The sequence below is a fragment of the Rhinatrema bivittatum genome, chromosome 3, assembly GCF_901001135.1.
Source record: "Rhinatrema bivittatum chromosome 3, aRhiBiv1.1, whole genome shotgun sequence".
Classification (NCBI taxonomy): domain Eukaryota; kingdom Metazoa; phylum Chordata; class Amphibia; order Gymnophiona; family Rhinatrematidae; genus Rhinatrema; species Rhinatrema bivittatum.
In genome coordinates this window covers 564,290,940-564,313,105 of record NC_042617.1, presented here as the reverse complement: position 1 = coordinate 564,313,105, position 22,166 = coordinate 564,290,940, and the positions used below count along the sequence as shown (strand labels likewise).

Below are 22,166 nucleotides of genomic sequence, written 5' to 3'. Positions count from 1 at the left end.
TGTGGGTCCCTAAAGACTAGAGGATAGAACTGAAGAAATGAGTGCATGGGGGTAACTTGCTAGTGTGGCGGTTACTACTCTTAACCAATAAGCCTTCATACTGTTGATGCAACGCCATGATTGCTCTCTGCTTCAATGGCAGGGGGAAAAGAGGAAAAGTGGAAATAGATTCAAATAGCACAAAACAAGGATACTGAATTTGGTGATCTGGGAAAACAAACCTAGGGGTAACTTGCTGATGCGGCAGTTACAACCCTGAAACTCTTGATGCAAATCTAACATTGCTCTCTGCCTCTATGGCAGACGGTAATGGGGAATTGGACTCAAGCAGCAAGGGCCCTGACTTTGACGGTCTGGGAAACTGATAAGTATGGGGGTGACTTGTATGGCACGGTAGAAACTTCCATGAGCTTGCTGGGCAAGCTTGCTGCTGTCGTTTCTATGTTTCAGAAGTTTGGGGGTAACTTGCAGCTTAAAAGTTTGAGAAACGCTGTCCTAGAACATGCAATAAAAATACGAGCATCGCTGAGGAAAGACACTCTTCACTACCAAGTTGTACAACGATATCCACAAGTCTTTTAATGCTACATTGTAATCTCTCACTCGGAATACAGATGACATCATAGAACTGCAGTGATAGCAATTTCCAAAACAATTTCCGCAGGTATAGCAGTGCTTTGGAAACATGCCCTCCCAGTGTGTGGGTAAACTTATGGGTGCGGTGCCATCACACAAGCGTGAGTTTACCTGCTCCGGGAAAGGGTGTTCCCCAGAGTGGGGTTGGGGGAAGAGTCTGATTTACATGGACACTCTTTTTTATTTTATTTTATTAATTTCTTTATGAAAACTCCCCATGCTGACTAGCAAGAATGCATGTGGGAGAGCAGTTTTCCTGGAATCAGTTTTAAAGTGAAAGGAATGCTTGTAAAAATAAAAAAATGAAAACACCGGTGGACTCTGCGGTTATGCGGGCAGCTACAACACTACCCCCCCGTCATCCTATACCTTGACACAAGGTAGGCGACGGAAATGCTCGGAAACTGATTGCATCAGACCGGTTCCCAGCTGCTGTATGTGATCCATTTCCTATTCCTTTGTAATTAACATACTAAAAATAAATAAATAAAAAATAAATACCTGCAAAGAAAATGTAGTATTGGAAAAAGAGCTGTATTTTTTGTGTGTATTGCTCAAGGGTAAGACACAGAGGGGGAAGCTCAGAGCAAAAACATGAAAGAAGACAGCTGAGCACGCTGCAAACAGAAGCCGCCTCTGAGCATATGCACCATCTCCTGCACTTTTTTTTGCTGTTCAAAAATATCACTTTGGTATCGTATAACAAGTAGCTGCCTTGGCAAGCGTCTGAAGTCAGCTTGTGATTTCACAAAGAGCTTTAACCAACCCCATAGGAACAAACTAAACTTCTGTTCGGGTAGCAAAGGGTCAGCAAGTTCTACACAGGTGAGGCAGCTCTGTGGCAAGCTGAGAGCTTTCCAAATGCAACCACAAAATGTTCAGCTTCTTTCCGACAAAGGATGCATTCAAAAGTATCAGAGAGTTGGGAAAGATGGGGGGAGGGGGGGAGGGGGGGGGGGGCTAAAACACCTGCAAAATGTACCACTCACCACAACTGAGGTTGCTTTCAGCCTTCAGGGCTGAGGACGGGATATCCCAGAAATCATTTTCCCAGCTGACAATGTTGCCTTTCACATCACAGCTGAGGCTGGACAGGGTTTTGGAATCCATGGTAAAATTCCAAAGACGAAAGTTGTAAATGTCTCCTTTAAACGAGTCCATTTTATTGCCGTAGGAGCCCAGTATTAATAGCCCGTTCTCTGGAACAAGCATGTCCATGGTGCCCGAACAGGGAACGGTCTGATAGGTGTTCCTGGCACTTACACCGACATTTCCCGAGGAGCCTTCCCAAGTGATGCACAGCTGCTTGAAGACCCATGTAAAAAACTCCCCGTCTGAATCCAAGGGCAGCGCACTATCCAGAGGGCAAACTATGCCTGAGATCTGTAAGAAGTGACTACCACTGGACTTCCCAAAACTGAAGACGTCTATGGATGAATTCCAGTAGGAGAAGACCTTCCACTCTTTGCTGCTGCTGTTGCTGTTCTTTGCGGCTTCGAAGCACAAAGTTAACTGGCTGAGTGCTGGTTTCGTGATTTTGCTTGCGACGGACACAATGTCGGCGCTTTCGTTCTGTGGGATGATGACTTTCTGATTCCTCAGGGAAACAGCCACTAGTAGGGGGAAAAAAAAAAAAAAAAAGGAATACTCAAATTAATCTAGTTCCATATAAAAATGCTTTTAAGGATTACATTAAGGATGGCTGCTTAAGCAGCTGCATGCGTGTAGAAAACCTGATCTGGCCTCATCTAACTGGGTCAAGCCAAAATTTAATTTCCTCTTGTTTGTTTTCAGAATCAAATAACTTATCAACAGACAAGCCCTAAATAAATAGTATGTAAAGGAACCAAGGTTGGGATTTGGTGCCACGAGCCTTCACTTGCAACGACCAGAAGATTTGGTGGCCTGAATTCACCCTCCAGGAGTCGCCCTTAAGCAATGACCATGATTTGCTCCGCCTCCTAGCTCCGGGGACTGCAGCATCCCTAGCACCAGCTGACCCAGGAAGCAGAAGACCTGACCGGAGGACTGAGCTAGGGACATTCTGTGTGGCAGGGCACAGACACCTCAGTCACCCCCCAAACTCATCATTTTACTATATTTTTCAGTTTGTACAGAGGCATGTAAAACTGTATAAAAACCCCCATAAGCAAAAAAAATTCTAGAATTACACTAAAGAAATAATTTGTAGGAGGAGTGTGCTTCTCTGCACATTCTTCTAGCACAGCTCCATCGGTTAGTGAAATAATTCAGGAAATACATGTGTTGGTACTATACAACAAATCGCATTAACACTGCCAGGCATGTAACGCAGACATGGTCATCAGATCAGGAAAGCACATGTACCCTGACTTGAAACTGGTAATGCCACTACAGAAAGAATGATAGAAAGTTAATGTATAGACTCAGTGCAACATTAACTAGATACTGTGTACATTGTTTTGAACTAGTAATAATTTGTAAGAATACACTTGTAAATAACACAACACCCAAGGGTCTGTGCACCGAATTAACAGGAATTAAATCTACTTTACGGGATACGTCAGATATTTGCGACCTGGATTGCCCACTGTCAGAGACAAGAGGCTGGACAAGACATCTTGTCAGAGACAAGATGCTGGACTTGGTCTTGAAGGGGTCTGAAGGCTACAACTTGACAAAGGCCAACCTGAAACTCCTGCCAAACAGGACTTCATGTACCAGAATTCCCTGCTTCATGACGAGTTTACTTACAGTCTGCAAATCAGCTGTAATTAGGACATTGAGAAACTCTCTGTCAGCACATTGCTCATTTTCATTTTTTTGGCTTCGCTGTTCTTATTCTCTGATAAGCTTTCACTGCTGTAACCTAGATTAGAACAATGGATGTATTATGTGACGGGCTGTATTGCTGCAGACTCGCAAATTCCTTTCCAGAACTGCAAGTCCCAGCAGCCTCTCCTGCAGAACATGGGAGAAGTTTCACGAAAGTTCCAGGGTGTCTAGGGAGGGGGTCAGTAGCCCCTTCAGCCGGAATATGCTTGCTCAGCAATGCTTAGAACGCATGTGTAAAAGATAAGAACTGTAAAGTGCATAAGAGTCTGCTCCTGAAGGGGAGGGGCATGCAGTTGTACTGAGCCTTTGTCTTAGCTGCATCTTGCTGGCAATAAAAGTCTATCTTTACGGATCAGTTGTCTGGGCCTCCTTTCTGAGATTAGAGACGGTTACAGTCTGACCCAGCATGGCAATTCTTATGTTCTTATGTCAAGTTCAGCATGCAGGTAACATCTGTTTAGCATGCAGGCAGATCATCAGGCTATGCACTAAGGCCCTAGCATACCCAATAAATCAGTTCCAGAAGACAGTGGCTGTGTGTTAAAATTACTGAGCAAGTGCCAGTTTAAATGAAGGAACATTTGATGTAAATTAGGTCTTAGGCGACTGAAAATAACATGGTATGTTATTCACCATGCACCCTTTACTATGTGCACATTAAGGCCTAAAAGTTAACACTTGCCTCAGCCCAGCTACTAACGTTTTAGCTCACATACACTTCCAAGGGCTCATCCCACAGGATGCATTTGGGATTACTGATGGAGGAGATGAGGCTTTTTAAAGCAGGAGATGTCATGGAAAGAAGGAAGTAATCCGCTTCAAACAGTTGTCTAGAGTTGGTGGAATATTTTTTTATTTAACACTTTTTTATACCGACCTTCATAGTAATAACCATATCGGATCGGTTTACATAAAACAAGGGTATAACTGAAGCAATAAATAAAAGTAATTAACAAGAGAGGTGAATAAGGCAAAGTTACATTTAACAAGGAGTAAAAACTTGGGAAGCTTAAAAGCTGGAAGAAAGGTAAAGGCGGGAGGTAATTAAAACATAATACAAAAGGAATTTGGGTTAGAGCTTAAGATGCTTTTTCAATAAACATTTTTCAAGTAAATTAGGCAGGCGAGAGACAAGAAAAAGAACAGGATGAGAGAAAGACAGAGAGGAGAGACAGCAAAACTCAGTTGAGTACTTTGCAAAAAAAAAAAAATAATAATAATTTAGACAAGAAAATGTTTTTTCAAACCAAAGGTTCACTAACGACAATTGTTTTTCAAACATTCTTGTACACTGCAATATTAAAGGTAAATTGTTGTAACTCCTGCAAACAGAGGTCCACCCCACAAGTTCCATCTAAACATAATGATTATGTTAAAATATCACACTACGTGTGTTCTGTGTCCTGAATAGTCTCAGATGGGTATGAACAAGACAAGTGATGCAACTGGTACAAAGTTGTACCGTTAAGCCCCTGAATGGGAACTAGGAGAGATGGTCACACAAGGCAGCATCTACCCAAGGCTGGATACTCCTCCCCAGCCTTTCCACTTCTGGTCTGTGGGCTTCCAAGATGGCCCCTCCCACATGATGGGAATAGTGTGGATGCCGTGGGAGAAGCTTTGGGAAATGGAGCACATGATGGTAAGGCCAGTCTCCTGGACTTGCTCTGCAGGTGTATATCATGATGGCCACTGCTGTAACTAGTCTGTGCAAAGACAACAGCAGGAGTTCTGAGCCTTTGTCAAGAACAGCCTTCATTGCGCTGTTACTGTCCCAGCACTCCAAGGTATACATAGAGGGGGAGCTAGTCGGGTGCTGACATCCTGACTCAGGGTTGGCAGATTTTCCTCCCTGTCATCAAAGGGAATGATGTGCTGAGGCTGGACGAGACTCTTTCTGATGACAATCCTTCTCCTCGTTAGCAGACTGAAGTGTGCACTTTTTGGTCTGGTATTTTTTCTCTCATGGAAGTCTCTTCTCTTTTTCCACCTCTTCTCCTGTGATGCTCTCCTGCTTCTGCTCTCAGCACTGACAATCAGCTCCATGTGCCAGACTTACTTTAACAGGTTGAGCCATGAAGAAAAGAAGACTGTGCACGCTCACTTTAGCAAGTACACACCATTTTTGTCATAGCCTTACACTATTATGCTATTAGTGCATAGAAGGTACAGTTTTTAATAATGTCCATTTGCTATCAAGACTATTTTTTACATTTATACTAAACAATTTAGTGCACCACATTAAATTTTCTAGCACATGACACTAAAACCTTTATCATGAGTTTAAATGCACAGGTCCCATAATCTATGGGCCAGATTTTAAAAGCTTATGTGTGTAAATCCTGGGGGTTTATGTGCATGGCCATGTCTTATGTGTGTTGGGCCTGGTCACATGTGTAAGTCCTGGGGTAAGCGAAAGGGGCAGGACTAAAGCATTTGGGGGAAGGGAGGTCAGGCTAGAGGGTTGGGAAGTTCCCTCCCAGTCAGAGAGAGAGAGAGAGAGAGAGAGACTGACTAGCCATAATGCCCTCACACTAGATAGGCATTTATATCCCTATGGGAGGCCCACCTAGTAACTTGAGGTGAGGTTTAGGTATTAGTGTAGGGGGTTAGGGGCCCCTTTGACATTCAAAGTGAGACGTACGAACAGAATAGTGAAGATTTGATGACCCTCAGAGTGAGGACACTCACCCAAAGATGAGATTTGTGCAATGTTCTCCATCAAATCTGAGTCCATCAAGCTAGGTTGAGAGAACACTGCACAAATCTCAGGTTGAGAGAACATTGCACAAATCTCATCTTTGGGTGAGTGTCCTCACTCCGAAGGTCATCAAATCTTCACAAGAAAGCACTGTTCTGTTCGTACGTCTCACTCTCTCTCTCTCTCTCTCTCTCTCTCTCTCTCAATATGGTTGTATGTAGGAAATACCACATTTTGGCACTTATCTCAAAGTGCTAAAAAGTTACCACAATTTGCGGTAACTTAGCTCTTCAAATAGGTATTTTTGCAATAAACTGCCTATTACCATTAAACACGCCCCTTTTTCTATCGGAGGTGATATTTAGTGCATTTTGATAAATCCAGGCCTTAGCTGGCTAAGACCTTAACTGGTTAAGTGACTTAACAGAATAAGTGATAGCTGCTGAATATACAGTGGCCGCTACTTAGCTGGTTACTTCTGATCTAACTGGATAAGTGCCGTTTCAATGTCGGCCTCAGTATTTTTAAGCTTAGGGAACTGGAACATGAAATTTGGCATTTATCAGGTTCAATTTACTTTAATATTTACAGCATTATAGCAAAACCCTAAATAATGATATTAAGGGTCAACATTATTATGTGCACTTATAGGAGAAAACAATCCCAAGCCCAGAAAATGGGGAAGCCTCATAATGGGGACAGACAGCAGAGCCTGTAGGTCTGGGGGAATGCATGACTGATTTCATTCTGGGGATAAGTCACTGGAAATGCAAGATGGCAATGAGAATTCTATTTCCCAGAATACCCAGCATAGAGCCTCGCTATGAGGTCTGCTGGCTTACAGCATAAGCCACAGGGTCAACAAGCATGGGACTAATTCCAGGACCCCACAGAGTCTATCAGTGGCAAAGCTGGGTCCGGCCGCTGCCAGGTCTCAACTCCGCAGCTTTAGCCAGGGGTCCACAGGGACTCGTCTTGTTCTCTCTTTTAATCTGCGTGAATGTAACAGAATTGCCCCATTATAGAATTTTAAATTTCATGTTGCCTCCTACTGTTTTTACTACTGCAAAGAATATGGTATGTGTGCACCCCCCTTTCGTCTAATGATAGCTAATGGGTTGTTTTCTGAATGAAAGGAGGATTACCTAATGACTGCATTCTGTTACTCTCCCGTCAGACTGGAACAAAGGAGTACAGTACCACCTGCTGTGGCGAGTCCTGCAGCATTCAGAAGCAACCTTGGCTCCTCGGACCTCTTCTCCACAAGCTCGTGTCAGTTGCTCCCTAGCACCTGTCCATTTGCATGGCATTCTTTGAACGAAAGGACATTTTATGCAACTTACCAAGCGCGTTGCCATGACTGGGAAAACAAGTGGGCTGGTCCTGCCTAGTATGTGATTAACAGGGGATATTATCAAATAATTAACTGTATTCTACTGCTCCTCATCCCAGACTATACCAGATGGGATATATCATAGCAATATCATGCTAGGGAGGGCTGATCGCGGCCTAGAGAACTCCGTATCCAAAATACGCAAATGCAGATTTCCCCCCTTGTCAATAATATATGAAGTTACGTGCTAATTTGCTGATATCAGTCAGTAAAGCCTCTGATATCCCCATCTCCGAGGTAATAATGGCTCTAATAGAGTAAGCCTTTATGAATTCAGGAACATTTCATAGTTACCTGCCTTGTGGGCCTTGAAAATACAACTCTCTATTTTTATTTCTTTTTATTCATCTGCAAATAGAAGCCTGGATAAATGTGGTTTGGCTGTCATGTTTGTCCCTAGGTCTCCTATTAGATTATGAGCCATAAAATTATACCACCTGTCACCTTCTGATCTCACCCTCACCCCTTCCCCTTTACCTTATCACTGGAATGCCTTTTACGATTCACTTATGACAACCACACTACTTCATAATTCATGGTGATGCCATATTTTTGCTCATTTGAATCATGACCTGAGGAAGGGAGCATTTAAATCCCTAAAGCTATTCAAATAAATGTATTAAGTTAGTCCAATAAAAAAAGTTATTACCTTATCTATATGTTTTTGCTTGTTTTTATTTATTTAATCTTTATTTCTGTGCAACAGAAGCCTGGTAAGTTTGCCTTTTATTTGGCCCATACAGGACAAAGAGCTGTTCAGTTTTACTAAACAGGAAAGACCTGTGTAAACAGAACTTCAGACTTCTCTTCACATCAAAAGAGTGAAAGTTCCTCTCTAGTTCTGACCTAGTCTGTGAACACAGCAGGGGAGCCATCTCCTCGTCTATGCAGGAGGCCGAGTTAAGCTTTAGACTAGAAGTTGGTATCATTCTGAATATTGCCTCTTTTAGTAAAAAATTGTAAGAAAGTGGAGACAGAAAGTAAGACCTGCTGACTAAGCAAATCACCACCAAAAAAAAAAAAGAAAAAGAACCTGAACACTGGTGCCCAATGCTGAAAATCAATGCTAAGCACCTAACTCTGCCTCCATTGCCATCCACTTCTAGAAAAATAAATGTAGGAGCCTAATGAAGCTAGGAGCCTTAATTTATGCACTCAGTCCAATACATTTTCAAAAGGGCCAGTTTACAATGCTAACTCCCAAAGTGGGGCACCTAAACCCTTCGAAATGTCCAAACTATTAGGTTCCAGAGTAAACGTAGGTACTAGACTCGCTCAAATAACACTGGTAAACAAAGCTTTTGTTTCCTTCAGGCTTTTTGGTATTCCAAATAGATTTTTTGATGCTGATCACAGATATTACTTCGAAATTTGTACATCACGTAAGGTTTTTGAGAAACGGCCAATTTTGTGTTACAATAATTGTGAAATTTTAAAACATAATCTCGCGTAATTATATTTTAAAAGATAAAAGAAGGTGTTTTCATTGGCCCTCAAATCCAAGCTGTGATGAAGGACAGCCACTTTGATGGTCTTCTGCAAAGTACAGAATGTGTTGCGTGGGCAGCCTTCAAGAATGTCATTTGTAACTTTCTAGGCAACTGTAAGGCAGCAGACTATGTCGAACAGGTTCAAAATCTGCTTCAGGCATACATATTGATGAAGTGCAATATGTCATTGAAGATGCATTTTCTTCATTCCCACTTGGACTTCTTCCCAGACAACCTTGCGCTGTGAGTGACAAACATGGTGAAAGGTTTCATTAAGACACTGTCAAAACGGAGAAATGGTATCAAGGCAAGTGGAACCCCTCCATGCTGGGTGACTATTGTTGGACTCTCATCCCCGAAGCGTCGGACATAAGAACATAAGAACATGCCATACTGGGTCAGACCAAGGGTCCATCAAGCCCAGCATCCTGTTTCCAACAGTGGCCAATCCAGGCCATAAGAACCTGGCAGTACCCAAAAACTAAGTCTATTCCATAATACTGTTGCTAGTAATGGTAGTGGCTATTTTCTAAGTCAACTTAATTTATAGCAGGTAATGGACTTCTCCTCCAAGAACTTATCCAATCCTTTTTTAAACACAGCTATACTAACTTCTTATCCACACTCGCTTAGAACGTTTTGTTGATCTATTTTATTAGATAAGTGCAACTCCAGAGCTCATGCCAACAGGCCCTCCTGCCCCAATGGCACGCCAAAATTCCCAAGGCCACTAGGATCATGGTACAAGTGACCCATTTAGCATGGCATCAAGCGCTGCCTGGACAGCATGCATCGAGGTGTTCAGGGGTGCCAGGTGGGACGGGAGGGTTTGTATTGGTATGGGGCATGGGAGGGGGGGGATTAAGTAAGGGGGCCAGGAGCCCTGATATCAATTTTCAAATCACAAGGGAGGGGATCAATTGTGGCTGCTCATCGGGCCGAAAAACCTGCCACTTTAAAATGACCTTTTGGGGAGGAGGTCGCTTAGGAGGGACAGAGGCATTGGTGCAATGCCCATATCATTTTAAAGCAGTTAGTGGAGTGAGGAGTTGGGGGGGGATCAGGCCTGCTGGCTTACTAGGAATTTTTTAAAAGTTTTGTAGCCACCACTTAACCTTTAGAATATATTCATGTTAAGTAGCAAATTATACAAGTGATCAGCATCGCCACTTAACCTTTAGAATATATTCAGTCGTATCTAGGACTGCTATGAGGCAGTCCTAGATACGACTAAGTATCTTTCAACAAGGGTTTGGGAGAAAAACCTTAATAAATCTGGCCCTAAGTTGGCTGGTTAACACTGAATATTGGCTAATTTAACTGCATAACTCCAGTCCATCCTGGAATGTCTCCGAACCAGCCCTGACTTACCCTTAGATTCATCATCCACAATGTTTTTTTTGGTAGAAGGGGGTCCCACTATCGCAGGGGGAGGGGGGGGTCACTATGATACTGGGGGCCCCTCCCCCAAAAACATGTCATGGATGTATGGCACATTCTGTTGTGTCACGGCCAAACACAGCTACACAAAAGAATGCAGCGAGCAACCCTTTTGTGTGTGTGTGTGTGTGTGTGTGTGTGGGTTCAGATGCTTTAAACGTGCGGCAGGAGCCTTGGGAGTCGCAGTTAAAGTCCCGGGCCTCCTGCTGCACATCTAATGCTTTTCAAGGAGGAGTTATTTTATCATGGTTGACCACCTTTCTTGGTTGGCCGTGATAAAATATTTGCATCTAATTGACTAGTAAATGACCTTCCTCGCATACATTTGCATTATTCGTGCATGCAAATTGCACGCGCAGTAGGTCATTATAATAGGGGAGGGTATCTGGCCAAGGAGATGAAAAAATATTACATATATCACACGATATACGTGATAGAACCTGCATGAGAGCCCTAAGGCGGCTTGATGAATGACTTGGTTAGCCAGGTACATTTCTAGCCACCTATATACTTATCGGGCTATGTCGGGGCAGTCAGTGTAGAGGGATTTTCAAATCCTGGCATCTGTCTGGCAAAAAGCCAAATTAAGGTTCTTATTTAGTAAGCATTTTTCTCTTAGTCCCAAAATGGAAAAAAAAAAACCTTTACTTTAAGTGAACAGGCTCCTTAGATGGACAAATGCGCTGGACACGGACCCCGTGAACTTTAGTGCCATTTGTGCTGTAGCTTTAAGCGTGATTAATTTACTTTCAGACTAGTATGCAAAGTACAAAATTTTACTTTGACTTAGTATTGGTGCAAAATCACGAGTAAATGCTTACTTCTAAGTTGCATAAGTTCAACTATGCTACAGCACTGTGACTAGCCTCCTCTGCCTCCTCACCCACTTTATTATGTTTTTTAATGGAGATGTTCAGACAAAGGGAGAGTCAATTTCAAAGCCATTTCCACAGGGAAAACAGTGATCTACTTGCGGAAAAGGGTGTTTACAAAATTGCCCGCCCAATATGTGGGTAAAAGTATGCGCATAGGGCCTACATACGTGTTCCTTTAGCCGTAGTTTGAAAAGATGTCCTTCTGGGTAGAGTTGGGGTAGGATTTTGAATTTCAGGCTTACTACTAATCATGCACATTTTACCAGAAACCATCTGCACACAAATTAGCAGGTGCAGCTGCACCAGGTAGATTTGGTGGGATAATTTGCAAGGGAGGCAAAGGCGTACTTTCCCTTTGAAAACTGGTGTAAACCTTGCTGGTAAAATGTACTCGCAGACTTTATACCAATGCAGGCAGTTACACAATTATCCCCTATGGGGTAGATTTTAAAATGGACGCACCAATTTTATAACATGCATGCGCCGGCATGCGCATGTTATAAAATCCAAGGGCCGTGCACGTATGTGCGGGCGGCGTGGCAATCACAAGTGGAGGAGAAATTATGCAACCTCCCCGTGGCGACACATTCGGGCCGTCCCCAGTTCCCTCCCAGTCCACTCCCTCCCTCTTTCTCTCTCCTCCCCACCCCCTAAACCCTACCTTTTCTTTTCGGTTTGTTGCAGAGCTTACTTCGGCACCCGAGCCAATGTAAGTTGTGCATGCCGGCAGCCAGCCGGCGTGCGAGTCTTTGGGACAGCGATCAATGGCGCTGTCCCAGGCTGCCCCACCCCTCCACACCCCCCTGGCCCGTGCAGTGGCTGGGCCTCTTCGAAAATTCGCCCAGCACATACAAGGCCCGGCCACACACATCGCAGAAACGCCAGAATTAACGCGCATAGGACTTTTACAATCCGCCGTTATGTGCGCTGACAAAAACAGCAGATTCTTTTCTTTACATACCTTGGGTATAGGTAGCATTGAAGCCTTTTTTCTGGATGCTGAAGTCACTTGCAAAGGTCACAATCATTTCATTCCCTGTCGAGTTGAATGACAAACCCTTGGCGGTGATTCCACAAAACTTTGCTGTGTTATCTCCATTGTTTATCGAAAGGGAATCGTACATGCAGTTCGGAGCTTCTTCAATTTCAAAGTCAAGAAATGTTAAGTGAATGATGAAACCAGGAGGGGCTTGAAGAATCCATCTGCACTCTTGGCTGCTGGGATATTCGTTGGGATAACACGGGGATGAAAAGGAGCCCGAGGGATTGGAAAGTGTGACTTTGCAGTTAGAACATCCCCAAACTGCTGGAGACAAAAGAAGAAAAAAAAAAGAGAAAAAAGGACAAATTAAAATGTAATATAACATAAACCATGAACACCACAAATTAACACATGAACAAAAAAAAAAGATTAAAACACTGAAGTGCTAGAAGTAACGAAAACAATGTTTGAGCTAAAAGTGGAACAGTGATGAAGAAAATAACGGTTCAACGACGCTCAAGAGCAGCATTTGTGACGCAGCCTGGCAGGGTTGGATTCCCAAGTCAGGTTATTCAATTCAAAAGGCTGGCCAGGAATGCAGTGGAGGCAGCGCTCAGAGCCCTCTGTGGGGAGAGAGTTCAGTCTCAGCTATCGCTCAATGACCACAACCCTACTGCTCAGATTCAGGGAACGCGCACAGCGGGCTCCAAAGGGAGAAGTGGGATTTGTCTCCTGGCCGAAGAGGGCCACTGCAAAGGCTGGGATAAGAATGGGGAGGGGGGGTGGGAAAGGAAGCCTTCAGTCACACCCCCCTCTTGGGGAAAAATCCAAGAGGAAGGTAAATGAAGGATCTGAACAGAGGCTGCTTCCAATGGATCAAGGAGGAAACTGATGAGCCATGGAAACATGGAATAGACTTAGTTTTTGGGTACTTGCCAGGTTCTTATGGTCTGGATTGGCCACTGTTGGAAACAGGATGCTGGGCTTGATGGACCCTTGGTCTGACCCAGTATGGCATTTTCTTATGTTCTTATGTTTTTAAACAGTTAACATAGCAATAAAGTGTCTGAGTACCTTGTATACACAGGCTCTTCCAGGTATTTTCAAAGAGAACTTGCATGCGTATGTTTGCTTTTAAAATACTCGGGTACGTGGCAGAGTATGTGCGTACATTCATTCGTGTAAGCCTACATCTCTCTGGAGAGCACAACTTACGAGCGTACATTTACATGTGTACTTTTCAAAATCAAAACGGTAAGCACATAAGTGCCAACTCCCTCCCAAACAATTCTTCTTGGTGAGCATAAAAGTATGCACAAAACTGGGGATACGCGTGTACCTTTATGTGCATGAAATCCGGGTTAATTTTAGAACTGCCATTTACACACATAAAATTAAGTTTTCGAATACACAAATGGCTTTGAAAATTACCCATAGTTTAGGGGGAGGTGTCAACTCCAAATGTATCCAGTACAATTCCTTTATACAATGATGATATAATATTTGTATTAGAAAATAAAGGCTCAAAGACCTGTTCCACTTTATCTGGATGTTTAGGAACCCAATTATCTGTTGGATATTTAAGCAATTCTCTCTTAATCGTAGATAAAACGCACAAGTATGTCTGGGCACTAACTACCATCTCAAATCTTCAAAAGTCTTCAATGTCGTCTCTATAAATAACTGCCAGACAAATTTAAAAACTGTACAGCACCCATAATCCACTAGCAGAAGAAAAAGTAAATATAGAAAAGAACAGTTTATTAACAATTGGAGCTATGGGGGGAATGTTCTCAGGGTCATCACCAGATAGCATGCCAAATATTCAATGTATATGCAATTATGGGACTGTCTATAAACGTGTTTAATCATTGGGTATGTGTGACATCCTCCCACATCAAGCCCCGCATCTGAGATGCATTCTGTGATGGCACAGTGAATTCGCTGATGTGCAGGCTGACGAAGAAAGCGAGCACAAAAGCAACACAAAAGAGTGCAGTCTCGAACTCCATAGACACTATTGAGGGCATGATGCTCCACAGCAAAATCAGCAGGTCATAGGTTAACGGCCTCAATGTATCGTATCGAGGTATGGACTCTCTTGCCCAGCCCAGCATCACTCTTTTTACTACAAAGTACTGCTCAGCTCGTCCAGTTTCCAACTTCGCGAAGAATGCCCAGGTGGCCAGGTGTCAGCGAACCATGTTCCTGGATACCCCACGCTGCTTGGCGTGCACAATATAGCTAATCAGTTAAGTCCTCAGGAACCCGGCAACCGGACCAACCGCTTGCAGTGAGGAACGCCTTTCACTTTGTCGCAGATGCGGAAACAGGCGTTCCAGGTGGACGGAGCGAGTGAACTTCACAGCATCTCGTAAGCAGTCCGGTTCCAAAGGACCATAGCTGCTCTGGAACCTCTCTGCCAATCAGCTCTGCTTGTGGCGCCAGCTTCCTGAACAGTGACCACTTGCACGAGAGAGAGCTTCAGCAATCTCATTGCGCGTACCAGGAACGTGCTTCACCCATGCCACAAGGTTCATTCGCAAGCAGCATAATACGAACCTCCCTGTTACGACTATCCAATCCGGGAAGTGGATCCTTTGGCCGGCCGGCCAGGAAGGACGACCGGGAGGCAGAACACACACTGGGCTGACGAGCTTCACCTGGAAACCTGTGATTCCTCCAGAGGAGCTGTAGGAACCTGGGTCGCTAGGGCTTAGGCGTCTTCACCCTGGAAGTCCGAGGTCCCCCCAGGAGGAGCCCGTAGGGACCCGGACCGCTGGGACTTAGGCGAAGTACTGATGAACCCAGGAAGAGTGTGAACCGGAGTCAGGACTGGCTGCAAACAGGCAAAGTGAAGTCACGGAGCTGAGTCAGGACTGGAGGCTGGCAGCGGAGACGGAGTCACGGACCGGAGTCGAGGCGGGCGGCAGTCAAGCAGGGTCAGAGTCACAGGCAGAAATCAGGGCAGGCGGCAAACTGGCAAAGTCAAAGTCACGAGCTGGAATCAAGGCAGGCGGCAAACAGGAACCAACGATTAAGCAAGCAGAATACAAGGCAGGCAGGCAGGAATCAGGAACCGACAGGAGGCAACTAGCACTTCAGAAAGTGACCTCGTTGCTAGGCAAAGATAGAATCCCCGGGCTCCGTTTAAATCCCCCTTACTGGCGTCTGACGTCATCAGGAGGCGGACTCTGACATCCGGGCTGCACCAATAAAATGGCGGTCCTCGCGCGCGTGGCACTCCAAGGGGGCGGAGTCTTCGGCGGCGTCTCCCTCGTGGAGACGCCGCTGCCATGCGGCTTGGGAGGCCCAGGAACCGGCGGTTTTCAGCCGCTGCCACGCGGCTCGAGAGGCTCGGGGACCGGCGAATCGCGGCGCCTCAGAAGGAGGTAAGGGCCCGGTCACTGCCCCAGTGACCGGAATCGCAACAGTACCCCCCCCTTTTACGCCCCCTCCTAAGAGGACCAGGTTTTCCAGGATTGTCCAGGTCATATTGGGTCAGCAAAGACTTGTCAAGAATATTCCGTGCCGGTTCCCACGAATCTTCCTCCGGACCACAACCCTCCCAGGCAAGTAAGTACTCCCAGCGCCGACTATGGAAGCGCACATCCTTCACCTCATGTACCTGGTACACCGGATCTGCAGGTGTTGATGCGGGTACCTCATCTTGAGTGATGCGATGGAAACGGGAGTACACTACAGGTTTTAAGAGGGACACATGAAACACATTGTGGATGCGTAGGGTTGAAGGCAGCCGAAGCAGATATGAAACCAGGCCTATCCGTTCTGCCACAGGAAATGGTCCACAAAACTTGGGAGCTAGCTTGCGGGACCGTCCTGGAAAATGAAGGTTCTTGGTGCTTAACCAAACCTTGGACCCAGGCAACAATTCAGGACCTGGACGTCGATGACGATTGGTAGTGTCCTGTGCTTTTCGAACAGCAGTAGCGAGTCGTTGTTGAAGTAGTTTCCAGAGTTGATGAAGTTGCGCAGCCATAGTTTGAGCCGTTGGTGAAGGAACTTCAACCGGAACTGGAACAGGAGACCGAAGATGTTGTCCAAAGACAGTTTGGAACGGAGATTGCCCTGTAACTGAATGGATGTGATTATTGTAGGCAAACTCGGCCCATGGGAGTAAGGAAACCCAATTATCCCTACGTTCTGAAATGAAGCTCCGAAGGAAAGTCTTGAGAGAGCGATTCATCCGTTCAGTCTGTCCATTGCTCTGTGGGTGAAACGCGGTGGACAAATTCAACTGTACTCCAAATTTCTTGCACAGAGCGCGCCAGAAGCGGGCCGTAAACTGTGGTCCTCGATCGGAGACAATGCTCTGCGGAAGACCATGGGCTCGAAAGATGTGCTGAGTAAATAAGGCTGCTAGTTCTGGTGCAGATGGCAGTTTAGGCAGCGGAACTAAATGCACCATCTTAGAGAACCGATCCACGGTGACCCATATTACCGTGTTGCCATCAGATGGGGGCAAATCCACTACAAAATCTGTGGCAATATGGGTCCAAGGTTCTGTGGGTATGGGCAGAGGATGAAGAAGACCCCAAGGCCGTCCAGTTAGCGGTTTCTGTCTGGCACAAGTCGGACATGCCGCCACATATTCTCGCACATCCTGCCGAACTCGTGGCCACCAATAGTATCGGTTCAAAAGAGTTAATGTTCTCTCCTGACCGGCGTGACCTCCCGTAAGGGAGTCGTGGGCCCATTCTAACACCCTTCTACGATCCCGTCGAGAAACGACCACCCTTCCTTGCGTGGATACACTGGTGCCAGCAAGGAGAACTCGGGCCGGATCGATAATGTACTGTGGGGGGTCATCTTTTTCTTCGAAAATGGTGTTACGTGATAAGGCATCAGCCCGGACATTCTTAGCGGCAGGCCGGTACTTCAGAATAAAATCAAATCGGCTGAAGAAAAGAGACCACCTAGCTTGCCGAGGATTAAGGCGCTGGGCTTGTGCTAGGAACTCGAGATTCTTATGGTCAGTGTATACGGTGACCTGATGCTGGGCTCCCTCCAGCCATTGTCTCCACTCCTCGAAAGCTAATTTAATGGCCAGTAGTTCCTTATCGCCAATTCTGTAGTTGCTTTCTGCAGGAGTGAACTTTTTGGAGAAGTATGAGCATGTAATAGCTTCCCCGTGCTGGAGTATTGAGACAGAACCGCCCCTACAGCCACACTAGAAGCATCCACCTCAACTATGAATGGACGCAAAGGATCAGGATGGCGTAAACATGTCCTCGTCAGGAACACCTCCTTTAGGTCTTGAAACGCTTGACATGCTTCGGGAGGCCAGAGTCGAGTATCTGCCCCTTTTCTAGTTAGGGCCGTCAATGGTGCTACTAAACGTGAGTATCCAGGGATGAAATGTCTGTAGAAGTTCGCGAACCCTAAAAAGCGCTGCAAGGCTTTTAATCCGATAGGTTGTGGCCATTTCTGGATTGCTGACACTTTCTCGGGGTCCATGTTGAACCCGGTAGCGGAAATAACATATCCCAAGAATGGTACCGAATCCTGTTCGAATAAACATTTCTCTAGCTTCGCATATAGGTTTTGCTCTCGGAGAATCTGGAGTACTTGTCGTACCTGGCGTCGATGAGACTTCAAGTCCTGCGAGAAAATAAGGACATCGTCCAGATACACAATAACACAAGAATACAATAGTTCATGAAGAATCTCATTCATGAGATACTGGAATACCGCTGGGGCGTTACATAACCCGAATGGCATGACCAGGTACTCATAATGCCCGTCCCGGGTATTGAATGCAGTTTTTCATTCATCCCCGGGACGGATCCGGACCAGATTGTAAGCCCCCCGCAAATCCAGTTTAGTGAATACTCGAGCTCCCTGAAGTTTGTCAAGCAGTTCAGGAATTAATGGTAGCGGATAGCGGTTCTTCTTAGTAATGGTATTCAAACCCCTATAGTCAATGCATGGTCTGAGGGAACCATCCTTTTTAGCCACAAAAAAGAACCCCGCTCCTGCAGATGATTTAGATGGTCGGATGAACCCTTTAGCGAGATTCTCACGGATATACTCTGTCATGGCTTTAGTCTCAGGTTGAGAGAGAGGATAGACCCTACCTCGTGGAGGCGTGGTTCCAGGAAGTAAGTCTATAGCACAGTCAAAGGGGCGATGTTCGGGTAGAATCTCCGCTTTTTCTTTAGAAAAGACGTCCGCGTAGGGAGCTGGGAGTGGAACTCCAATATGAGCCAATGGAATAGGTGGAACCGGTGTGGCCCTGATGCAGGACTGGAGACAATGTGAACTCCACCGAGTAATCTGAATATCATCCCAGCAAATCGTTGGTGAATGTAACTGCAACCAAGGTAAACCGAGGACAATCGGGTGCACAGAGCGCTCCAGGACCAAAAATGAGATTGTCTCTTCATGTAATATCCCGGTTTGAAGTATCAGTGGTTTCGTGATAACAGAGATACTCCCGGGCAACGGAGTTCCTTGGATGGAAGTAACCCGTAATGGTGGAACACGAGGTTGCGTGGATAACTGAAGTTGCTGAACTAAGGTCTGGGTGATGAAGTTCCCTCCAGCTCCGGAGTCAATGAGAGCTTGAGTTTCGAAGGAACCTCCGGAAAACCTTAAAGTTACAGGAACTGTACATTGAGGAGCAGCGTTGAAACAGCCCAGAAGACACTCCTCTGCTTCTTCTAGACTCGAGCGTTTTCCGCCCTTACTTTACATTGCGACAGGAAATGACCCTTTCCGCCACAATACAAACAAAGGCCCAGAGACCGGCGACGACGTCTCTCCTCCTCAGTCAAAGACGTTTTACCCAATTGCATGGGTTCCTCGGGAGAGGCCTCAGCAGATGCCCCCGTGGATCGAGGCATGGACACGAGCGGCCTCGAGAAAGCGGGAGCCAAAGGCACCATACGTCGGGGAGGACGTACCTCCTTGGCCCTCTGCTGCAGACGTTGGTCTATGCGTCCAGTGAGCTCGATGAGAGCGTTAAGGTCTTCGGGGATGTCTCGGGCTGCCAAGACATCTTTGATTCGTCCCGCTAAACCCTCAAGGAAAATCCCGCGCAGGGCGTCATCACGCCAGCCTACTTCCAGCGCCAGCGTGCGAAATTCCAGCGCATATTCAGCCAAAGTGCGGGGTCCCTGGCGGAGCTGTAGTAATTCAGAGGTTGCAGAAGTCTGACGAGCGGGTTCAAACGCTGCTTTGAAATTAGCCACGAAGTGATCCAAATTGGAGAGAGTTGTGTCATTTTTCTCCCACATTGGAGATGCCCAATTCAATGCCTTACCGTCTAGTAAGGAGAAGATGTATGCCACCTTAACCGAATCGGTAGGGAACTGGTTCGGGAGTAAAGCGAATCTCACAAAACACTGGTTTAGGAACCCACGACACGCTTTAGAGTCTCCTGCGTACCGAGAGGGAGCGGGAAGCTGTGTGGGTGTCTGCAATGTGACGACCGGAGCAGCCACAGGTACCGGTGCTGGAGCCTGTGGTTCAGTATCCATGCGAGTTGCCATGCGTTCCACAGTGGCAACCAAGGAGTCCAATACTTGCTGCTGTTGCACCAGCCGTTGGGCGAGCCCCGGAATTGCCTGGAGACCAGCGAGGTCTGCCGGATCCATGGCCTAGCAAACTGTTACGACTATCCAATCCGGGAAGTGGATCCTTGGGCCGGCCGGCCAGGAAGGACGACCGGGAGGCAGAACACACACTGGGCTGACGAGCTTCACCTGGAAACCCGTGATTCCTCCAGAGGAGCTGTAGGAACCCGGGTCGCTAGGGCTTAGGCGTCTTCACCCTGGAAGTCCGAGGTCCCCCCAGGAGGAGCCCGTAGGGACCCGGACCGCTGGGACTTAGGCGAAGTACTGATGAACCCAGTAAGAGTGTGAACCGGAGTCAGGACTGGCTGCAAACAGGCAAAGTGAAGTCACGGAGCTGAGTCAGGACTGGAGGCTGGCAGCGGAGACGGAGTCACGGACCGGAGTCGAGGCGGGCGGCAGTCAAGCAGGGTCACAGGCAGAAATCAGGGCAGGCGGCAAACTGGCAAAGTCAAAGTCATGAGCTGGAATCAAGGCAGGCGGCAAACAGGAACCAACGATTAAGCAAGCAGAATACAAGGCAGGCAGGCAGGAATCAGGAACCGACAGGAGGCAACTAGCACTTCAGAAAGTGACCTCGTTGCTAGGCAAAGATAGAATCCCCGGGCTCCGTTTAAATCCCCCTTACTGGCGTCTGACGTCATCAGGAGGCGGACTCTGACATCCGGGGCTGCACCAATAAAATGGCGGTCCTCGCGCGCGCGTGGCACTCCAAGGAGGCGGAGTCTTCGGCGGCGTCTCCCTCGTGGAGACGCCGCTGCCATGCGGCTTGGGAGGCCCAGGAACCGGCGGTTTTCAGCCGCTGCCACGCGGCTCGAGAGGCTCGGGGACCGGCGAATCGCGGCGCCTCAGAAGGAGGTAAGGGCCCGGTCACTGCCCCAGTGACCGGAATCGCAACACTCCCTCAGCAATTGCCATCAGTGTGCCCTGCCCGCATGACTTCAGCAACTCTATTGCCGTGTCAAAGGACAAATACTGCACTGAGCAGAACTCCGAGGGAATATAGTCATTCACGGAATCCCCCACCGGGTGGGAAAGATTGTGTATCAATTGCTGGTCCTGCTCTTTGGAACTCACTTCCAGTTGAGCTAAGATTAGAAACAAAATTATCACAAATTTTAAAAAGAGCTAAAAAACTGGATGTTCAAACAAGCATTTAGAAGAGAGGTACCTATATAATAGTCAAGCAGCAGAAAGAAAGTAATAAATGTCTATTATTTTACTTTTATTTTTCACTGAATTTTATGATTTTACTTAGTCCTTTTTACTTCATTTTAATTCGATTTTAATTTTTCTAATTACGTTTTATCTACTGTAATATATGATCTGATTATGTGTTTGGTAATTTTAATTTATGTAAATGTTAAATTTTATATTTGTACCCTTTTTACTTTATTTGTTGTAAACTGGTATGATCAATATTCAGAATATTGGTCTATAAAACAATATAAATAAATAAATAAATAAATACATACTTTCCCAGCTCCTTCTTCGGTACGACTGCCAGGGGAGGAGAAAGGACAAGATGGTCCAACGGGGGGCTGGGTGAATGGACCAGCAATCTGCCCCAGCTGAACCTCCTTTTCGAGTTTCTCCCCGACGACGCGGGACAAACTGCACGCCGAAGGGGCATCAGCAACCCTGGCAGTTTGCGGCCAGACCCATGTGGGGGATGGGAAAACTATCTCAGAAACCGCTCAGCAGGGTATTTGCCCCAGCCCTTTCTGGGTAGCCCGCTAACCATGGAAGCATGGCCTGCCACTTAACAGGGGTAGGGGCAATAGCCAGGGCCCGTCCTTTACTTATCCTTGCGCGGGCATTTGCTCCCCTGCTGCGGTACTGCGCATTGATTTTGCAGATGTATTTGTACTAGCAATCTGCTGCGGAACAAGCTCCCTGGTTAAATCTCCAGCAGATGCTGTTGGGGATTTGCAGGTACTTGGCTTGCGCGTTCCGTGCCTGTTCGCTGCGAAAGAGCCACACTCCCGTTTTGGCATAGGTGGGGATGCGTGCGGTCCTTTTTGTAAGCCAAAATCTGATGTCCTGTCTTCCCCAAAACCTGGTGGGCTTGCTGGCCATACTTTCCCAAAAGGCTTATTCTTAGTTCAGCCACGCAAACCCGCTGTGTTCCTTGTAGGCATCCAAGATGGTGTTGAGATATGTGAGCAACGGCTGCACAGCATAGGTTTCCGCGTGCACACAACCAAGGAAGCCATTCTGGTGAATGCCCGCACCCAGTT

General features: G+C 46.4%; 1 protein-coding gene across 6 annotated transcripts in view; it reads right to left on the bottom strand.

Annotated features, from left to right (window-relative positions):
• ADGRG6 (adhesion G protein-coupled receptor G6) overlaps positions 1-22,166 on the bottom strand; it is a 338,817-nt gene that overhangs the window by 160,271 nt on the left and 156,380 nt on the right. For 5 of the 6 annotated variants that reach the window (XM_029596503.1, XM_029596505.1, XM_029596506.1 and 2 more), the window contains exons 2-3: positions 12,311-12,655; positions 1,626-2,249 (exon numbers count right to left, since the gene is read on the bottom strand). In XM_029596503.1, the coding sequence (XP_029452363.1) occupies positions 1,626-2,249; positions 12,311-12,655 (969 nt within the window). The remainder of the gene's footprint in view (positions 1-1,625; positions 2,250-12,310; positions 12,656-22,166) is intronic. The other variant, XM_029596504.1, reaches the window with a different exon arrangement.